The 18,719-nt window shown below is 45.8% G+C and overlaps 1 protein-coding gene across 2 annotated transcripts in view; it reads left to right on the top strand.

The window, feature by feature from the left end:
• Positions 1-18,719, top strand: part of NF1 (neurofibromin 1) — a 310,275-nt gene that overhangs the window by 133,409 nt on the left and 158,147 nt on the right. The window contains exons 31-35 of one of the 2 annotated variants that reach the window (XM_056865590.1): positions 1,856-1,918; positions 5,860-6,018; positions 15,474-15,571; positions 16,730-16,876; positions 17,741-17,887. In XM_056865590.1, coding sequence (XP_056721568.1) covers positions 1,856-1,918; positions 5,860-6,018; positions 15,474-15,571; positions 16,730-16,876; positions 17,741-17,887 — 614 coding nt within the window. The remainder of the gene's footprint in view (positions 1-1,855; positions 1,919-5,859; positions 6,019-15,473; positions 15,572-16,729; positions 16,877-17,740; positions 17,888-18,719) is intronic. The other variant, XM_056865591.1, reaches the window with a different exon arrangement.

Genomic DNA, 18,719 nt, shown 5'->3' with positions numbered 1-18,719 from the left:
GTGTGGCTGTCAGGCTCTCACTTGCTTTCCCTTCCTCTTGCTTTTTTATCCAATCTGATCCCATCTTAAGCAGTAATTTATAGGGGAAATAAAGTGCCCCTTGCATGTGGATCTTGTTCTTTGGGTAAGAAGCAGAGGTCTCATCTTGATCAAATAAGAGCTAGATTTAACCAGCCAGTAATGGTTTTAATTTCTACTCTGTGCCAAGACAGCTGAACTTGCCATTTTAGATCCAGGCCTGAAGTAAAACCAAACAGCAGGCAATGAATTTTGTTAATAGCATGTGTTGTAAAGTTTAACATGCCATGAAAGGTAATACTTCATGAAGGTTATTTCTCCCTTGCAGTTAAGCTGCGTGCGAGGATCCATGCTTTTTCCTGAATCTGATTCTTCATGGACTTGAAGTTGCTTCTCAAAATGATTTGAAATAATCTCTCTATGTGTTTTTAGCAGTGCTTGGCGATGCACTGTGTGTTTCTGACGCTGTAGGTCATGTGCTGGATGCCTTCGTGCCCTACTTTGTGGGCTTGCTGGAGGTGTCTGGTTGGCCTTTCTTCCAGACGGGTTGCTGGGCCAGGGGGACTCCTGGTCTGATCCAGCAGGGCTGCTCTTACGTCTTTAACCTTGACTCAGAATTCTCCCAGCCAACGAGGCAGCCGTGGTACTGGCATTGCAGGCCACCTTCCTCGCTGAGATTCAGGGTGGATTACAAAACCGCCTTGCTGTTGCTCTTGCAGAGGGAAAGCCTGCAAAACTGTCACATTAGTTTCAGGGGCAGTCTGGGCCTGGCCCCCTTGCACTCCTGTCCAGCTACCCCACACATGGCCCCCCTGCTGTGTTCTTCTTGTCTGGGGAGGGCTTCCATCCCTTTATGCAGCTGCTTGATACATTTGTGAGATGGGGCAAGGCCCAAAATAGGGGCTGCTGTGGTCAGGGTCTGTGAGGGAGCAGCTGGGTTTGTTCAAAGAGTTCCTGGATGTGTTCTGTTACAGCGTGGTGGTTGGGTGCAGACTGAAACACCTGCATTCCCACCTGGGTAAGGAGCTTGTGCCCCTCTGGCTGCTTGATATGTGCTCTATAGCACCACTGGACCAGGGGCATTCTTCTGCATGGGAGGCAGGATGGGTGCTCTGTAAAGGGCGGGTTGGGAGAAACTCACCCTCTGTGCAGAGCTGCTGAATGTGAATTCTCCTGGGAATGTGTGCTTCTTTCCCAATGTTTTTGAAAGCGTGGCCAAGGAAGATTTCTAGCTCCTCCTCCTGCACATGGTGCCAAGTTGGGGGTGGGTGAAAAAAATAGGCTCGGGGTGCTTTTTAGGACGGGGGCTTCGCTCTCTGTTTGTCAAGTGTTGGTGCTACATGACGAAAATCATCCAATGAGATTTTAACCTTTTTTTACCCAACTCCTGTGAATATGTTGATGGACACACAGAGAAGGATTTTTTCAGGGCTGGGAAAGTGAAATCCTACTTGAATATCTGTTTGGAATAATTGATTTGGCCTTTTGCAAAACCTTCCAAATGCTACATAATGAGAATGCACAACATACGTGCTGTGTATGCTTAGCAAATCAAGATGCTTTTAAAATCGGGAGCCCAGCCAGAAATAGTAGGAATGATCGAGACCCACCATTTGCTTGCCTTTAAGTGCTCCATGAAACCAATCACTGCCGCATACGTGAAGTGCAAAGGCCACCCGATGCAGAGTGTGCATATTTCATTTTCTGTTCTGTTGCATTTGATTGTGTAACTTTGTGCACTAGTCAACAGTGGTTGGTTGGTTGTGTTGTTGATTTTGTTTGGGTTGCTGTCTGTGGCTGGTGCTGTGACTTGTTTGTGCTCATCTCTGTTCTGTAGGCTACTTGTCACTCTCTCCTGAATAAAGCTACCGTAAAAGAAAAAAAGGAAAACAAAAAATCAGTAAGTTTTTTTGGAGAAGTTTTATTAGCCATTTCTGTCAACGCGCACACCCCTTCCCCGGTTCTGTTCCTCTTTTATTATAAGAAAAAAACTTCTCTTCTAGCCCCCTTGACTCTCACTGTAAAATCATTCTACTAATTCTGGCGCCCAAAGAGCTTTCGTTTCAATTAACCCTGGACCAAAGTCTTGTTTGTTAAAAGCATTCTCTGTGTGCCTCTTTGACTCCACAACGGAAGGGGAACTCTGCAGCTGTGCCCCAGCCATGCCGATGCTCTTTCCTTTGTCACCACCTGCAGTCCTAAAAGGGAACGTCCGACAATAAGAGCAACGTGTTTCTTTTCTTCTTCTTTGCACTGGTTTTGGCAGCACCCTCCCCTCTTCCCTTTTGTAGAGAGGTGTTGGTACTCTTTTCTCCTTAATGAGAAAGGAAGAGGTTTCGATAGATCACTCCAAGGGAGAGGCTGGGTCTAGTAGCAGAGCATCTGCTTGGCATGTTGTAGGTCTCAGGTTCAACCCCTGGCAAATCCCCTTAAAGAGTCTCAGGTGTTAGGCAAACCTGAGATGTTGGAGAGTGGCTGCCAATGGTTGACCAATGGTCAACTGATTGACCAATGGTCTGATAGATGAACCAGTGGGTGCCTTTATATATTAATGTATATGTATGATGCTTTGCACATGAGGAAGTGGAAGTTCGTTACTAAATGAGGGCTTGTTATGGGGGTGCTTCTGTTGAGATCGTATGGGTGAGAGTTGTAAAATCTGTAAGCCTGAAACAACCCAGTTCTGAGGAACCCAGCTTTCAAAATGTAAAGCTAGGAAAATAATCCCAAAAAGTATTGTAAATGCCTGAAATTGTGTTACCACTTTGGGGGTGCATTGCAATACGTGCTTCTAAAAATGAATTGACCTTCCTTTTCAACTTTTCTTTCTATGTATGCAAGAGAAATTGAGTTGACACTAGTTTTGCTTCATACAGTTCTTCAAAAAAGCATTTGTTAACCGAAACATTATATATTTTAAAAAGCCCCAAACCTCCTGTTTCAGCTGTATTCCATCTACCTTTTTTTTAAGGTAGAAGTCTGAAAAGTGCCTGATGAATTTGAGCATTTGGAATTACTCACATACACAAAATAACACACACATTCAGGTGACTTCTTAGTAACGTGGAAGTTTTTTTTAAAAAAATGCCAGTAGTATGGGTTATGTTGCTCAGTTGGGTTTGTTCTGGATGGCAGACGGTGGGTGGCTTGGGCCTTGCTGCTGTTGCTGCCTGGAACGGGCGGCCTCAAAGTCCCATGGCCATAATGGCCACTTGCACCATGCAGCAAGCAAGTGTTCCACGGGCCAGAATGCATGTAAGAGAGAGCGTCAGGGTCTGCTGGGAAATAGCTGGATGAGCCAGGTTTTCTCCTACTTCTTATGAAGAAAGAGAGGTCTACCTGAGCCAGGAGTTGATATGCATATAATGAAGCAATTCTGAGGATTTTCTCCCCAGCCTTGGCTTGCCAAACATGGAAATTTAAGCATAAACACAAATATCATCTAACGTTATAGCCTGAGTTTCTGTTTAGCCAGAGCAGTCAAGGTCGGCTGAGCTCAGTTCCCTTCCTGTGGAAAGCAGCCTCACCTTGCAGGGATTTGGGGGTTAGAACCAGGGCAAGAGAGGTCTCACAGTGGGAGTGTGTCCCCCCCCCCCCCCGGTATTCAGGCATAGCCTTTCTGGACTTTCCCATTCAGGTGGTGAAACTCCTAGCTGAGCCGAGCCTCTTCACATCCCTCTTCAGCTGTTCCTTCAGGAGCCTCTCTCTTTCCACTGGTCACCTTCTTAGTACTGTCTTCACATGATGAAATTAGAAAAGCCAGGTGACAAAGACTCACCTGCAGCAGCCAGTGGGGGCAGTGTAGTGGTGTGCAGCAGGGCAGCTTTTTTGGCAGGGGGCGAGACCTTTGGTGAGGCCCCTTTTTGAACCACAGATGTTCACCATCCCCACCCCCAAACATTTGGCCCAGCCAAGGTTATTTATACTTGGCGAGACCATGTTAAGCTAAGCTCAGGGGCCCCCAGCGTGGTGCCCGTGGGCTTCATGGCGCCTGCTGACACCTTTCCTGGTGCCAAACAAGTGTTCTTAGAAAGTGGGGAAGGCCAGGTAGGGCTTTTGCCCAGCAAGGATTCTGATTGGCTACTGGAGTTTTGATTGTGCAGATTTGTTTAAATGTTGCTTTGGCGGCAGCTGCCACCACAGCACGAGGGTCTTCACTGTGCGACATACTTTGTGGTTGGCTTGGCCTCCTCTGTCTGGCAGCCATTTTGTGGCAGCCATTGTATGGTGCCTGCCACGCTGTGCTGGAATTCCAGTGGTACCTGCAGGCTTGGAAAGGTTGGGGACCCTGTTTTAGATTGATATATGTAGTAGTTGACCTACGGTAGTTGGTAATTACTTAGCAATTTGTGCAGCGTAGGGCTGCTTCATAGGAGGGAAAAATTCAGTGTAGGAATACTGTCCTGTTTGAAGTAGCCAGGTCTGGGAAAGGTCTGTTTCTTGGTGATGGCAGCTCTTTGCATTGTGGGGCTGCTTCGCATAACTCCACCCTACCTTGTGGTTATAAGCTTTTTTGCGGGGAGGGAGGACTTGCCTTGAGTTCGTCACCCATTGAGCTTTGTGACTGAATGGGAATTGGAACCCAGATCTCTATTGCCAAAGTCTGACACTCCAGCCTCTGCAGAGGCCGTATTTGTCACCTGGGTGCAACACTGTTTGTTGAAGAGTGGTCACAGGACCAGCCGTGGTGCGCAGGCTATACCTGGATGCAAAGCACTGCTTAAAGCACACCAAGGTCCTTGGGAAGGCCCCAAGGGGTTTTTGGTTCTTCTGCTTGAAAGCAGGCGCATCCAAGCCATAGCATAAACGGGTTCTGAATGCCTTTTCACTTTTAGACAGGGAATTTCCTCATGGGATGATAAACACAGGCCTCAAAGCTCCTGAAGTGGAGGGAGCTAGTTTAGTTTAGTTTACTTGCTTGGTTCTTCTGGCCCTTGGCTCCCCACCCTTTGCCTTTCCTGGGTGCATATGCTTTTAAAAGTTTCTGACTATGGCCTTCTCTGTTCTGCACTGCTTGTGACATCATTTATTAAAGTTCCTCAGAAACCAATGAGTACCTCTTGAAGATATGGGAGGTGGTAATTCTTTGCTGGTTTTGCAGCTTGTGCAAACATGAATAAATGGCATGAACCATTTAATTTTCATCTCCCCCCGCCCACCCTTAGAGGAAGTGCGTTCTGCATTTTTCTCTGAACGTACTTTTCATTGTGAATGTTGCCCATTCTCAGCTCCTTTGCCTTACGGATAATCAAGGGGGCTTTTGCTATTCCTTGACAGACCTTGTGTGCATGTTTTTGTGAGGGGGCTGTTTCCAGTTGAGGTGGTGGAAAATTGCCAATAATGGAAGTGAAGAGCCCCTCCCTCCCACTCCAGATTGAATTGAATCATTTAGTCTGGGAGAAGAATTTGCAGGGGATTATTCCACCCTTGGAAGGACTCTGGGACTGGCTCCATTGTTAGGGTGGGGTTCTTTGGAGTGGCTTCTTGGCTTTCTTTGGGCCAATAGGGACTCACAGGCTCTTGAGCTGGCTGCGCTGCAAGGAGGGGGGGCATACGTACGTGGGCGTGGAAGAGGTGGCTCAGTAAAACTGTGCTTTGCCTGGATTATTAGAAATAACACTTTTCCTTCTTCCTCAACCTACAATAACAATTTGCCACTTCCCTCTGAAACTTGGTTAACTAGAGAGAGCCATTTTGACACCCTATTTTGTTTCTATCTTGTTTGGTGACATGCATAGAAGGGCTAGCAACTAATAGGGAATTTGAAATGCCTCTTGGGGGGCCCTTTCTCCTGTTAATCTGTATATTTTTTATTATCAAATTCCAACTTCTGCTTGTCAGGTTGTCAGCCAGCGGTTCCCCCAGAACAGCATTGGTGCTGTCGGAAGTGCCATGTTCCTGAGGTTCATCAACCCGGCCATCGTGTCCCCATATGAGGCGGGGATCTTGGATAAAAAGCCGCCACCTCGGATTGAAAGGGGCTTGAAGCTAATGTCAAAGGTGAGGAACAGTGTTTGTGGTGTGTGTATGTAGGCAGAGAAGACTTGGTCAATTTGTTACATTGGGGAAATAGAGGTTAATTTTTTACAGTGGTGTTAATTTTTACAGGGGTGTTAAGAAGAGATTTGCTTGAGTGTTAAGCACAAGAGCAGGGCTTTGCTCAAAGTTGTCTTGAAGACTTCTGTGAAGGTGTAGAAAATTGAAAGCAGTATTGTGTTTTATTCCAAGTACAGGAGCAGAGTGGACCTGATTACATCCATTTGAAGTCCTACAAAGCCAAGCCTTGGAAAGTAGCTATAGGACCACAAGAGGGTAGCAAGTGAGCAGCAGTTTAGATGGCCCTGACTCAGGTTCTAATCTTTCCTAACTCTTGATTGGAAGGGATTTTGTGCTGGAGGCAGAAAGAAAAATCCTTATTGGTTAATACCTTTTAGAAAGACACCAAATGTACTTCTTTTTTAGCCGTCAAGTCGCAACCCTAATCCTAACCCTACGGGTAACCCCGTAGTGTTTTCAAGGCAAGAGACATTCAGAAGTGGTTTGCCATTTCCTGCCTCTGCATAGCAGCACTGGGCTTCCTCGGTGGTCTCCCATCCGAGTACTAACCAGGACCCACCCTGCTTGGCTTCCGAGATGTGATAAGATCGGGCCAGCCTGGGCTGTCCAGGTCAGGCATACAAATATACTGAGGGTCAGCAAAAAGTTGCAGAGCTACTCATAGAAACAGAAAAAATCCGTATCAAAGAATCGGAACTTCTGGTGTTCAGCTCAACCATGATCTCTCTCCTCCCTGAAATCCTTTGCATTAGAAAATAGAGTGAACCACCAATATTAAAAAAAAAAAACAATGACAAGTGCCTTGTGCCTCTAGTGCCTAGGTACCACTCAACCAGTCAGAGTTCATGGGGCTGAACTGTTGGTTCCCAACAGTCAGTCAGCAGGTTTTCTGGCTAGTGCTCTGGAGCCAGGTGGTGGTGGGTAGCGATTCTGGGACAAACGGGGAAGCTGATTCGGGGCCCTTCCTCTGAGGGGAGAGTCCCTGTGCCCAGAAAGGGCTCCCTTTTCATGTTAACTGGATGGCAAGAGAAGAGTTTCTTCTCTGCCCTGGAAAAGAAATCGTGGACTTCTCAGAGTCCTGAGCCCCAGCTGGAGAGAGACTGCTTAAGAAGATGGCTGCATTACTATTCTGCCATGCCTTTAATTATATTTTAACTGAGGATCTCTGCTATTTTTGTGTTTTTACTATTTTTGAATCTGCTCATTGTAATATTTATTTTGATCATTTTAATTTTATTTTAGTTCACTTTTTTGTCTAGAAATGTGAAGGCACAAAAAAATGTGAATAATGCAGAGGGAAAACGTTTTTTTCCCCAAACATTTTTTCAGTTCTTTGGATAGAAAACTTGGGGGTGCAGTAGGGGGAAAACCCTCTTGTAACATTTTATGTTTTAGACTGAGTGAAATGCTTCTTGAGACAATGTTTTCCACACTCAAAATCTATAGCATGAAGAAGTATGAGGCCTTTTAAAATGTTTGCAGGGAAAAATTGGGACAACTTGAGAAGCACTGAAAAGGTCTCCTATGTAATAATATGAACTTCCTAAGGTCATAGAATCAGCATTGCTGACAGATGGCCATCTAGCCTCTGCTTAAAAACCTCCCGGGAAGGAACACTTACCACCTCCCGAGGAAGCCTGTTCCACTTAGAGTGGTTCCTCAGTGGAACAGACTTCCTCAAGAGGTGGTAAGTGCTCCTTCCCTGGAGGTTTTTAAGCAGAGGCTAGATGGCCATCTGTCAGCAATGCTGATTCTATGAACTTAGGCAGTTCATGAGAGGGAGGGCATCTTGGCCATCTTCTGGGCACTGGGTGTGTGTGGGGGAGGTAGTTGTGAATTTCCTGCATTGTGCAGGTTGGACTAGATGACCCTGGTGGTCCCTTCCAAATCTATGATTCTATTCTATGATTCTTTTTGAGTGAGAAAAAATTTGTTTTAAAAAGCAATTCAGCTCATTTCAAATATATAGCAGGAAAAACAATCTGAGGACTCTCAATTTTTCCAGTGGAAACCTTTGGAAAGTTTAGGGAGTGGTGAAAAAAGCCCTTTGGAATGATTTAGCTTAGATGTTTTAACTGAGGATCTCTGCTATCTCTGCTAAAGAAAGACATAGCTTATAATAACTTAATTCAACTAAAGGAAACAGGAGGTTTGGGGTTACCCGATTTAAGAATGTATTATGAAGCAGCTTGTGTTAATTGGTTAAAGAATTGGATATTATTAGAAAATATAAAACTTTTAGAATTGGAAGGATTTAACTTACGTTTCGGATGGCATGCATACTTGTGGTTTGAGAAAGAGAAAGTAAATAAAGAATTTAATTCTCATATTATTAAATATGGTTTATTTCAAACTTGGAGAAAATATAAAGGATTTTTTGGAAATAAAACTCCAGGTTGGATTAACCCAGTAGAAGCATTTATGAAAAGGGGTATGCAACTAAATTTAGATATGGATATTTATAGAGAGATTATAGAGTGTAAGGAAGGGATTTGGTTATTAAAGAGTAGAGAAGAGCTGAAAATGAAAGACTGGTTCATGTATTATAAATTAAAAGATATATTTAATAAGGATAAGTTGAAGGGTTTTAATGAAAATAAATCCAGATTTGAAATTATATTAAACAAGTGTGAGCACTTGTCCCGTGACAATCCCAGAAACCACATCCACAGACAAGGAGTCCAAAACAGAGTTGATTTATTAGGAAAACTCTACAGGTTTACAGCAGCTATATAGGTAAGTTGGCATGAATGAGAACTAAAGGCATGGCCTAAGGCCTATATGGAAGAGCATTGGTCATATCAGATAGCAGCGGCAGCCATGGCAAACCCCCCCCCCACGAGGGCAGTTCCCACAGAGCTAGCGAGAGGAATTTGACAGTTAACAGGCCTGACCTTGGGCCGCACCTGGCGAAACCAAAACATGCATAGCCTGGCTGTCTTAGTAACGAGCAGGCCTGACATCCTGCTCCCCTTAAGGCTCCCCTCCCACTGTCCTGTGCATGGCCGCTGGTTTGTGAGGGTAAGTCGTATGGAATTGACGGAGTAAACGAGGTGCAGAAACATCATGTGCGCGTACCCATTCATCATGCGCAGAACTGAAGTGTTTCCAACGAACAAGATACTGGAGAGAACCATGATGGATACGCGAGTCCAAGATTTTTGCAATTTCAAAATGTTCTTCTCCCCCTACCATCACCGGAGGTTCAGGGAGCGGCTCAGGATGCCATTCCGGGGAAGGGACATGTGGTTTCAGCAAACTGATATGAAATACGGGGTGGATACGCCTTAATGATTTCGGGAGCGAGAGTTCCACAGTTACTGGGTTGATGACTCGAGAAACAGGAAAGGGCCCCACGTATTTGGCACTGAGTTTGTTACATGGGTGGTTGGAACGTAGATTCTTGGTGGATAAATAAACCATGTCTCCCACTGTATAGTCCTTCCCAGGTGAGTGATGTTTGTCAGCTTGAGCCTTGTATTTACGTTTGGCTCGTTCCAAGTTCTTTACCAGCCAAGGCCAGGTTGTTTGAATTGCGTGTGCCCAGTCAGCAACATCTTCACCTCCCTCCACCCTGGAGACATCAGTATGGCCAATGGGGCCGAAGTCCTGACCATACACGGCCCGGAAGGGGCTATACCCTGTGGACTGATGTACAGCATTATTGTACACATATTCAGCAAAGGGCAACAATTCAACCCAATCATCCTGATGATAGTTAACATAACAACGCAAGTAGCACTCTAAGACAGCGTTTACCCGTTCCGTTTGTCCGTCGGTTTGGGGATGGAAAGCACTTGAAAGACCTTGTTCCACCCCCAATAGTTTTAGGAAAGCTTTCCAGAATTTGGCTACATACCTACTTCCGCGGTCGCTGACCACCTTGCGTGGGAAACTATGGAGTCGGAAGACATGTGACACAAAGAGGCGGGCCAGTTTTGGGGCGGACGGGATACCTGCACAAGGGATGAGAGGCACCTGTTTAGAGAACAGGTCAGTGATTACCCAAAGTACAGTTTTCCCTTCACTGAGGGGGAGATCAGTCAAAAAATCCATTGCAATTACTTCCCAGGGTCTATTGGTGGTCTCCAACGGTTGTAATAACCCGGGAGGTTTACCCTGGGGCCTTTTGACAGTAGCGCATACTGGGCAACTGCGGATGAACGAATCCACATTGGTTCGCATGCCCGCCCACCAAAACTGTCTCCGTAACAAATGCAATGTTTTTAGAAATCCATGGACTAACTGCAGAACCTCCCTTCGCAGTCCCTTAGGCACATACAGCTTAGAGTCTTTGTACCAGTAACCCCCATATTCAATGAGAGAAGCGGGGAGGGTTTGCGCAGAGAGTTCGGCTTTGCACCCGGAACGAAGTGAGTTCATAAAGGAGTCTGTTAGACCCACCCCATCCGGCGTCGTGGGTACTGTGCTGGCGGGCTGCACTGCGGGAGGGGAAGCTGGTGTCTCTGAGGGGGGTCGGACGGCTGGATCACTCGGGCGGCCAGGCGCAGGCAAAGTTGGCGAAGGAGGCGAGGGGGGGGAGCGGTCGGGCCAACCGACGTGGTTCGGCTTGGAGTCCCCCCCCATGCGAAGACTGGGGCGGGAGCCGGGCTTGTGATCGGGTTTGAACCGCCAGAGTGGGCAGTAAACCTCTCTGAGCAGGAGTGAACAGGGACTCTGTGGGGCGTTCAATCTTGGTAGGGTATTGGGGTAGTCTGGATAGAGCATCCGCCAGGACATTCTGCTTCCCTGATACATGTCTTAATACGAAGCGGAACTGAGCAAAGATCGGCCAGTTGAGCTGAGACTGCGCGAACCTCTTAGAGAAGTAAGCGCATGGATGCAGAAGACCATCCCTCCCTCATTGTAGAAGTCGACTATAAACAACCTGGACTATAAACATTTGCTCAGGATCAGGGTGTTTCAACACCGGTTCGGAGGTAAATAGTCGCTTGAGAGTATCAAGCGGTTTGGCACTGGGGGGTCCAATTGATTTTAGTCAAAGGCAATGTGGCTGCACTTCCCTTTCCCTTAGTCTTAAGGAGATCAGTGATGGGGAGTGCGACTCGAGCGTAGTTGGGGATGAACCCTCTGTAGAAGTTAGCGAACCCAAGAAATTGTTGAACCTGTTTGCGGGATGAGGGTGGTTCCCAACTGGTTACAGACTGCACCTTCTCAGGGTCCATAGTGAGACCGTGGTGTGAAATTATATAGGCTAAGAAAGTCAACTGTTTTTGGTGAAATTCGCACTTGGACACCTTAGCTTAGAGCTGATTGTCTCTGAGACGTTGCAGTACTTCCCTCACCAGGGCAACATGTTCGTCCATAGTTTTAGAGTAAATGAGAATATCATCCAAATAAACCACCACTCCTTTATATAACAAGTCATGTAGGATCTCATTAATGAATTGCATGATGACCCCCGGGGCCCCTTTTAATCCAAACGGCATCACTAAGAATTCATACATGCCAAAGCAACTGGAAAAGGCTGTTAGGGGTACATCCCCATCCCGGATCCTGATTCTGTAATAAGCTTCCACCAAGTCTAATTTAGTGAAGATATGCCCCTCCTTTAGTTGCCCCAAAAGATCTGAGATCAGAGGAATGGGGTAGGCATTGGACTGGGTGACTGCATTGAGTTTCCGAAAGTCAATGCATAACCGCAAGTCACCCGTCTTCTTGCGCACAAAGAAAGCGGGGGCCGAAGAAGGGGCGGTAGATGGTTGGATGAAACCTCGGGCCAAGTTCTTGTCCAAGAATTCACGTAGCACTGTACGTTCGGAAGCGCTCATGGGGTAAATCTTACTCTTAGGCAGTTTCCCATCCCCCACCATCTCAATAGCACAGTCCGTTCTGCGGTGGGGGGGTAGTACATCACATTCCTGTACATCAAAAACGTCTGCAAAGTCTTGATACTCGGCAGGCAGTGGAGAGGCATAAGGGGTGTCTGAGACTAAAGCAGAGGTTGATGGCGGTACAACAGCTACCTCATGACGGTGTTGGTCTCAATTAGGACCAGAGAATTTTATAGTCCCAGCTCCCCAGTCAATATACGGGCTGTGTCCTTTGAGCCAGTTTATTCCCAACACCACTTCGTATCTGATAGGAGCTATGGTGAAGTTTATTTGCTCCCAATGGTGGCCAATGCCCATCGCTACCCTGCGAGTATGACGATCTACTGGCCCACCCTTAAAGTCACTGCCATCCATTGGGGCAAATTGAATGGGAGCTGACAGAGTCTCTGACTTGACCTTGAGCGCTTTGAAAGTGGCCTCATTGATTAGGGAGTGGGCACACCCGGAATCTATTAGTGCTTTGACTTGTAATTGGGGGCCCTTTTTGTAGTGTTGTAACACGTCCACTTACACGGTATCTTCGATCTCACTCACCATTACAGGAGCCTTGGGTTTTGCAGGAACAGCTGCGAGGGTCCGCGGTGTCGCTCCACTCACCGCAGACCCTGCCCGTTTTTTGACAGATCCAAAGGAGACTCCAGGTTTAAAGCTGGGGGGTCCCAGCTTCTGTCTTCATCTGAAGAAGGTGAGCTGTCCCCTCCCGGGGCACTTGTAATCCGGGACCCCAATGGGTCCGTCGGTGCAGGCTCGCTGGATGATCTCCGACGTGAAGCACTGACGGCGCAGTCCGTCCTGGTGCAGCGCTACAGTTGGCCGCAGTGCCTCTTCGCTGAGTTTGCCCCGATTCCGGGGCGGTCCATCAGGTCGAGAGGGGAGTAACCTATCCGGTCGAAGCGGACAGGCGGCAGCAAAGTGGCCCATGGCACCACAAACGAGACACAAAGCTAGCGAGAGGAATTTGACAGTTAACAGGCCTGACCTTGGGCCGCACCTGGCGAAACCAAAACATGCATAGCCTGGCTGACTCAGTAAGGAGCAGGCCTGACAACAAGGGAAATAAAGGATTGATAGGACGGATTTATAAATTATTAATTGAACTGAACCTAGAACATGAAAGAATTAAACCAGTGATGGTGAAATGGATGAAGGAGTTAGGATACAATATTGACTTGGATATATGGAAAAATTTGTGGAAAAAACAATATAAATTTACAATTTCCAATGAAATAAGAGAAAATCTATATAAAATGTTTTATAGATGATATGTTACTCCCGTTATGATAAGTAAAATGAAAAAAGGTGATTCGGATTTATGTTTGAAATGTGAAAAAGATAAAGGAACATTCATGCATGCATGGTGGTTTTGTAAAAAACTTTTGTAAATTTTTTTGGAGAAAAGTATTAAATGAAACCAACAATTTGGTTAATTTTAAAGTGAAAATGGATAATTCCTTTTGTTTATTGGGTATACCTAAAAATAATTTAGATAGATATGACAGAGTCATATGTCAATATAGTTTTGCAGCAGCAAGAATTACAATAGCTAAAACCTGGAAGCAAGTAAATAAACCTTCAATCAATGCTTGGAGAGAGAAATTATGGATGTATATGCGAATGGCCAAATTAACAGAGTCCTTACATGGAAAGGACATGGAAGATTAAAAAAAAACATGGTCAAAGGCCGTCGCATATTGCGACAAACTGGCGAAAATGAATTTTATTAACTTAGTTAATTAGTTGTAGATAATTGATTAATGTTTTTTTATAATGATTTTATTATATCTATTTTTTAAAACTATCATAACACTTCTCCGGAAGTCCAATGTGGTGATGGGACACTATTTTAAGGTGGGTGGTGGTTTTTCAGGGCACTATGAATTTTGTAATTTTTTATTATAATAAGTAGTATTAATTGTTAAGCAAGTGCTCTTTTGTATTTTCTTTTTCTTTTTATTTGTATGTTTTGTTTTATGTTATAAAAATAATAATAATAATTTATTTTTTAAAAAAAGATGTTTTCTCAAGTTAAGTTCCTTCAGTTCTTAGTTTACAAGCTTAGTTCTCTTCCTCAGAACTCTCACAGATTAGTTTCACAAACTCTGTCCCAGCTTAGCTAACAGGAATGAAGAGACTTTCAATCTCTTATTCCCAGAGAACGATAGAAGTATGAGGATTTTCCAAAATCCCTCTTCCAGTTCTCACTGAACTACCCCACCCCAGTGGCAGTAATCCTCCACACCACCCTGCCACCGCAATCGCTCTGTCCCAAAGACTAATTCCCCTTTGCGACCTGAGAAAGGGCCCTTTCCCACCCAGTTCTCAATCCTGTCTCTCCACAGGTTGTGCGTGTCCACTAGTTTTGGCTCCACCGAACCCTCAGGTTCACAGAGCGGTCCACAGCTTCCTGTCACACAGGTTCACAAGCTTAGAGTCCTTCACAGCTTCTTCTCAGTCTAGTGACCAAGCTCAGAACGCTTTCTGTCTCTCGGAGCTCAGAGGGTCAGCTCTTTGGCCTCGCAGCTTCTGCTGCAGGTTAACCGCTTGTTAATCACAGATGTGCTTAATAATAATTCGTTATTAACAAGTCCAGTGTTATAAAATTTAATATCAAAACTTGCTGGTAGGCCTAACTATTATGACTGAGAGTGTTCGTGGCCAAATAATATCCTTTTTTGTTTACTACAGAACAGGTATCTTTTCCTGCCTGGCGGATGGCAGAAATTGAAGATGCATGTGTTATGGTAGCATAGGGGTACAGTTTCCAGCTTTTTCTGAAGTCCTGAGAATATTTGCAATGTTTTCTTATAGAAAACAGACACACTTGTTTTTTTAAATTCCACAAGTATGCCAGTACAATTTCATATGCTAACTTATAAATGATGTACTTTATGTTGCTGAATCAGCGAAAGGTTGTTAGGAAAGTAACTATTGCATTTATTTCAATTTCCCCCCAGTCGCTTTTTCCTGGGGGGAAATGCTTTTTTCCGGTGGCTTCAAAATTTCTGGAAATGTTTAAACTCTGTTACTGTTAGATTTTTATTGTAAATTGCTTTGGGAGCGCTGCTAAATAAAAAAACAGGGAGCCCCCTCCTTCCCTTTTAATTCAAATTCCCAAGCCACTGCTGTATTGCTCTTCTTACAAATATTTTTCTGAATCTTTTAAGTACAACAGAGATTTGAATGAAACAGCATTCCTGTGAGTCAGAAGAACCAGGGCAGCTTCTTGGCATGGGTGGCAATCCTGTTAACATACAAGAGTTTGTGAGCACCAAGTCCCCTGGGATGGTGCTTCTGCCTCGGCCAGCGCTGGAGTCCTGGTTGGCTGTTTCCTTTTGCCAGTTGTGCTGGTGTGGGGTGCTTCGAGGAAAAACCAAATTAATTGGTGCACACAATCACTTAATGTTGACACTACTAAAATGTTCAGCTGTCTGGGATTAAAACAAACATGTGATGGCTGGAATTTAATGAGGAACAAGATAATTCCATAGTGCTGCTTGCCTTGCTGTTACGCGGTCTGCCTTATTGGTTTTACTTCTCATCCAGGTGCTGCAAAGTATCGCCAACCATGTCTTGTTTACAAAGGAGGAGCACATGCGGCCTTTCAATGACTTTGTGAAAAGTAACTTTGATGCGGCTCGGAGGTAAGCCGATTGGAAAGTGACAGTTTAAAGCTTTGCCTCTTCAATTGAAGTGTGTGTTCCATGAGATGCCTGGTCCACCATTTTGGGGTTGTGGAAGTTAAGACTCCTCTTGTAGGTAGCTGGGTAGTTGGCTGGCCACGTTATATATCAGTGGGTGGACCTGGCGGATACCACAACCCTGAATAGGCTGCAGCGGGTGCCTGAAGAGTTTGTAAGTCACCCTTGCTGTGTGCAGGACAGTGCCAGTGTCCGTGGTCAGCAGCTGGCTTTTCGTGAGTATTAGGATGAACAGGGGCTTGGTCATGGTGCCTCTCCCCCAGTCCTCAAAAGCGGGCTGCTGGCAAGTCTCGATTCCACAGCTGCCACACTCTGCATGCTTCTCTTACCTCCAGGATTATAAAGAAAGTGTGTGTGTGTGTGTGGGGGGGGGGGAATCTGGATTCAGACCATGCAGATTCTGTGCCCTTACACAAAAGAAGGCTTGGCCACCTGAGAAGGGGCTGTGGTGCAGATCACTTGCTGTGTGGCTAGGAAGATCCCCTGGCTTATCTATTTAAAGGATCCACAGTGGGCCACAGAAAGAGAGTGGGCGCACTGCAGAAAAACACCCACAGAGCAGAATATTCCAGGTGTTTCATACATCCAAGCAGAAGGAGGTAGAAAACCCTGCCCGACTTTGACTGGGGAAAACTTCTTCTGCAGCTCAAATGGTTCAGATCAATCTGACACTGAGCAGGATCTTCAAGAAGGAAATTTGGGCGGAAGGCCAGGAGGGAGGTGGGAACATGGTTCGTATGACCCCAACCTCTTCTCTCCAGGAGATGGGACAATACACCAGTGGACTACCACAGATGTGCATTTTCAGAATTGTGTGCATTCTAGTGCCCTTTTGCTAGAGTTGCCTCTGTTGGGGGGCGGGGAGAATGCATTGTGCTGGGAGGGGCAGGGGTCAGCCTCTATGCTCAGCCTCCCTCCTCCCTGCCTTTCCTGTAAGCCTCAAAAGAGCAGCCAGGATGGGTTAGTCCAGCTGCAGTGCTGTAGGACCTTCACCTGGTGCAACCAGGACACCTGCACGGGGGGAGGGGGAAGAAACCAATGACACACGGAGATGCTTTGATGCCTCTCCTGCAGGAACCGAAGGCTTTCCTTTCTGCGTAGGTTTTTTCTGGATATTGCGTCCGATTGTCCAGCGAGTGACACTGTCAATCACAGCCTGTCTTTCATCAGCGATGGCAATGTACTTGCTCTACACCGTCTGCTCTGGAACAATCAAGAGAAAATCGGCCAATACCTTTCCAGCAACAGGTAGAAATAACTGACTGTGGGGTGGTGGTGGAATACAGTAGGATTTTGTGGATCTGCCTTTTCACTTAGTAGTATTTAAACAGTTTACATAAGAGCTTTATTTTGGAGTGCACATTCTGATTCACGCACCTTCTCTATTTTATAGAGTACTTATGTACAGACAGTGGAGAATGTTGAGTCCATGCACACTGCTTCCTTCTACAAGCAGATATGTACCTGCTTTACTGGTGGTTCTGCAGTAGAACATATACTACTTAGATTTGCAGCTCTGACTTAAAAGATCACTATTTCCATTTAAGCTGTTTTAAGTGTTGGGATTGGGACAATAGCCTGGGGCTGGAAGTTGATGCTGTAGACAAGGGGGGATCAAAGATGCGGCCCACTGGCCAAATGCAGCCCGCCAAGGGCTTTTTTCCGGCCTGCCGACCTGAGCCAGCCAGTCCCTGCTCTCCTCCCCAGCCCCTTTCTGGGCTTCTCGGGGCTGCAGCAGCCTCTCGAGCCCAACCAGCAACCCTTCCCTGTCCCTCTTTCCTTCCCTCCCTCTCTCTCCTGTTATTTTTCTCTTTTTCTTTCTCTCCTCTCTCTTTCTCTCTCTCCCTCTTTTTCTTCTCTCTCTCTTCCCTTCTCTCTCTTTATCCCTCTTTCTTCCTCTCCTTCTCTCTTTCTCCTCCCCCTCTCTCTCCCTTTCTCTTTCTTTCTCATCTTGCCCAGTGCAGACAGGATTTTTAAGTGTTGTTTACCGATGGCAGTCTACTGGAATGAAAAGAAAAATCTGCAAGAAGCTCAGTGGACCCAAAATGTTACATTAGAGAAGTAGTAGGAATTGTGTCGGGTTTTATTGATTAAAATATGCTTGCCCTATAGGGACCACAAAGCCGTTGGAAGGCGACCATTTGACAAGATGGCGACTCTGCTTGCGTACCTTGGTCCTCCCGAGCACAAGCCTGTGGCAGACACACAATGGTCCAGTATAAATCTCACCAGCTCCAAGTTTGAAGAGTTTATGACCAGGTAATACGCTTGTGAATGCACCTGTAGCATGACACTCAGAGCAAGAAAGACATCTCCCACACGAGCCTGCCTGATAGCAGCAGTTGTCTTCAGAAGCTCCATTGAGCAGTGAAGGTGGGGGCTACCAGGGCCTCCTCTGTGGAGAGTCCTGCCTTTGAAAGTCTGCTCATCCACTTGGTCTGTGGCTTGGGCACCAGGTCCCGTCCCCCCCCCGACATGGCTAATTCTGAGCTCTTCACCCTGAACCTCTGTTTTGGTGTCCCCCTTCCCCCGCTTTCTTACTTTTTACACTGCAGCTACAGACTATTTTCAGGATTTATTGCTCTTTCTGCTTTCACTGTTACTGAAATGTATCCGTAAATGTTGTTAAGTGTCTCTTGTTGTCTTTGCCACAAAAGACTAAAGAGGCTACCCCTTGGGAACTGTAATAATAATAGGTTTGAGCATTCATCCCTTGCAGTAGGCTGATGTTTGTGGCTCTCTTCTCCTACCCCTTCTCCCACATGCCTTGATTCCAGCAAAATGCTCGAGCCAGATCATAAGCAGATTTGTGTTCATGTTTCTACAAGTGGTGGAAGTATTTTGGGGAAGCCTGAACAGATGGCAGTGAGTTTCTGCTTTTAAAAGAAAATTTAACCAGACAGACCTGAACTTTATCTTGCTTTTTTCTCCACTTCAGTGGTTTCAAAAGGCTTGTGCACACACTGCTTAAAATATGCAACAGAAGAGAATGGGTGACAGTAGATTAAAGATGTGCTGAGCATTAGCTGGTGCCTGTCCCTTATTACCCTGATACTCAGTAAACCGTTTCCAGTTTTCATTAAGCAGAGTC

Source organism: Euleptes europaea, chromosome 19, assembly GCF_029931775.1.
Source record: "Euleptes europaea isolate rEulEur1 chromosome 19, rEulEur1.hap1, whole genome shotgun sequence".
NCBI classification, from domain to species: Eukaryota; Metazoa; Chordata; class Lepidosauria; order Squamata; family Sphaerodactylidae; genus Euleptes; species Euleptes europaea.
This window is presented reverse-complemented; position numbering and strand designations above follow the sequence as displayed.